General features: G+C 36.1%; 1 protein-coding gene across 1 annotated transcript; it reads left to right on the top strand.

Annotated features, from left to right (window-relative positions):
• Positions 1-257: 257 nt before the first annotated feature.
• LOC112651221 (olfactory receptor 14I1) lies at positions 258-1,368 on the top strand. Its single transcript, XM_025434215.3, has one exon. The coding sequence runs from the start codon at positions 274-276 to the stop codon at positions 1,216-1,218; it is 945 nt and encodes a 314-aa protein (XP_025290000.1). The 5' UTR covers positions 258-273; the 3' UTR covers positions 1,219-1,368.
• Positions 1,369-2,350: the final 982 nt, after the last annotated feature.

Below are 2,350 nucleotides of genomic sequence, written 5' to 3'. Positions count from 1 at the left end.
TCTTCCTCTGCCTGTGTCTCTGCTTCTCTCTCTCTGTATGTGTCTCTCATGAGTAAATAAATAAAATCTTTAAAAAACCCCAAAATTTTAAATTTAAAAAAGTCTACCACCATCTCATTTACTTAAGTAATATTGAAGATATTTAATTTATTCCTTTAACTAGGGGATATAATTCCTACAGCATCATATTAAGACAACACTTTGTTTATTTTTCTTTGTCTTATTTTTAATTATTATGTATTTTCTTAAACAGAACACAGTTTTCCTTGCCCAATGGACAATCTCACAGAAGTGACAGAGTTCCTGCTCATGGGGTTTTCTGACATCTGCGAGCTACAGATACTTCATGCTGGACTCTTTCTGCTGATTTATCTGACAGCAGTGGTGTGGAACGTTCTCATCATGATTATCATTACTTTTGATCAGTATCTTCACCGGCCTATGTACTTCTTTCTGAAGAACCTCTCCTTTTTAGATTTGTGCTATGTTTCAGTCACTGTGCCTAAGTCAATCCACAGCTCCCTGACTCACAGTAACTCCATCTCTTACCTTGGCTGTGTGGCTCAAGTCTATTTTTTCTTTGCTTTTGCATCTGCTGAGCTGGCCTTTCTCACTGTCATGTCCTATGATCGCTATGTTGCCATTTGCCACCCCCTCCAATATGAAGCCATTATGACATCAGAAAAATGCCACCACATAGCAGCCATTGCCTGGCTGAGTTGCTTTATTTATGCATCTGTCCACACTGGCAACATATTTTGGGAGCCCATATCAAGATACAGAAAAATCCACCAGTTCTTCTGTGACATCTCCCACGTTTTGGCCCTGGTTTCCCATGAGGTTTTCTTTGCTGAGTTTGTGAGCCTGGCTCTGAGCTCCTGCTTTGTGCTGGTTTGCTTTGTTCTTATGATCATCTCCTATATCCAGATCTTCTCAACAGTGCTCAGAATCCCTTCAGTAGAGAGTAGGGCAAAAGCGTTTTCTACCTGCTCTCCACAGCTGATTGTTATTATGCTCTTCCTTACTACAGGGCTCTTTGGTGCCTTGGGACCAATTGCCAAGACTTCATCCATTCAAGATTTGGTGATTGCTGTGGCTTACACAGTTTTGCCTCCCTTCCTAAATCCCATCATATATAGTCTTCGAAACAAGGAGATTAAAGCAGCTATTTGGAGGATATTTGAGAAGATAAATTCTTTGCAAATTAGAAACAATTAGATTTTGCTAATACAAGATCTGTAACGAAAGACTAGGAGAGTATAAATACTTTATGGAAAAAAAAAGATATTGGAAAAACTTGAGCGGCAGATTATTTCCAACCCATATGTAGAAATAAATACAAATATTTCTTCAAAAATTAAAAATCTCTTGATATCAAATTTTGCAAAATTGTGTAACTACAACTTTTGTGGTGTTCCATTCCTTCTCATTCCATATCTTTGAACTCATTTAAATACCTTATATTGAGCCTGATATCCTACACTCAAGTTACTATGTATTTGTTGGAAGGGGCCTCTCTCTCTCTCTCTCTCTCTCACACACACACACACACACACACACAACTTTCTAGTACCTGATTTATCTACTTAGCAAAAGAAAGCATAGAACAAGCCAGGTAGTTATATAGGAGGTGAGTAAATTTGTTTTTTTTTGCCCAAAATTTAATAACATTTTTCTTTCAATCTTAGTTAATTCTATAAATCTGACAGGAAATTGAACTAAGCTTCATCAACAGTCTTTTTGGCAACCATTTAAATTGTCATGTTCCACTTTTGAAATGTTACAGTAATTATTGCAATAATAAAAACAGATAAATTTGATTTATACCTGACACAGCCTAAATATACATTTATGTTTATAGTAACTCAATCCTTATAATAACACAACAAAATAACAGTGTTTGTTCTATTTATTTCATCCAGGTTTCATAAATATGAAAACTGAATTCAATCTCAAAAACATGCCAAAGTTACACAGCCAAAGCTATCCAAACCAAGAATTGATTCCAAGCAGTTTGATTAGAGCATTTATAAATTTATAATGTTATTCACAATTCTATGCTATCTTAATATCTGTAATAAAAATTAATGTTCTTATGTTAATATATATACACATATATATTCGTTATTATTATTTCTCCATGTTAGATTTTGTGGGTTTTTTAAAGATATTATTTATTTATTCATGAGAGATACAGACAGGCAGACAGACAGAGGGAGAAGCAGGGTCCCTGCAGGGAGTCCAATGTGGGCCTCAATCCCAGGACCCTAGGATCATGCCCTGAGCCAAAGGCAGACCCTCAACAACTGAGCCACCCAGGTCTTCTAGATTTTGTAGAAGACCCTAGATT

The sequence above is a fragment of the Canis lupus genome, chromosome 14 (genome assembly GCF_003254725.2).
Source record: "Canis lupus dingo isolate Sandy chromosome 14, ASM325472v2, whole genome shotgun sequence".
NCBI lineage: Eukaryota > Metazoa > Chordata > Mammalia > Carnivora > Canidae > Canis > Canis lupus.
Note: the sequence above shows the minus strand (reverse complement) of the source record. Positions and strands in the feature narration are given on the sequence as shown.

What these genes read in the sequence shown, in the direction of transcription:
- LOC112651221 (XM_025434215.3), top strand. Translation starts at nt 274, where the DNA reads ATGGACAATCTCACAGAAGTGACAGAGTTCCTGCTCATGGGGTTTTCT.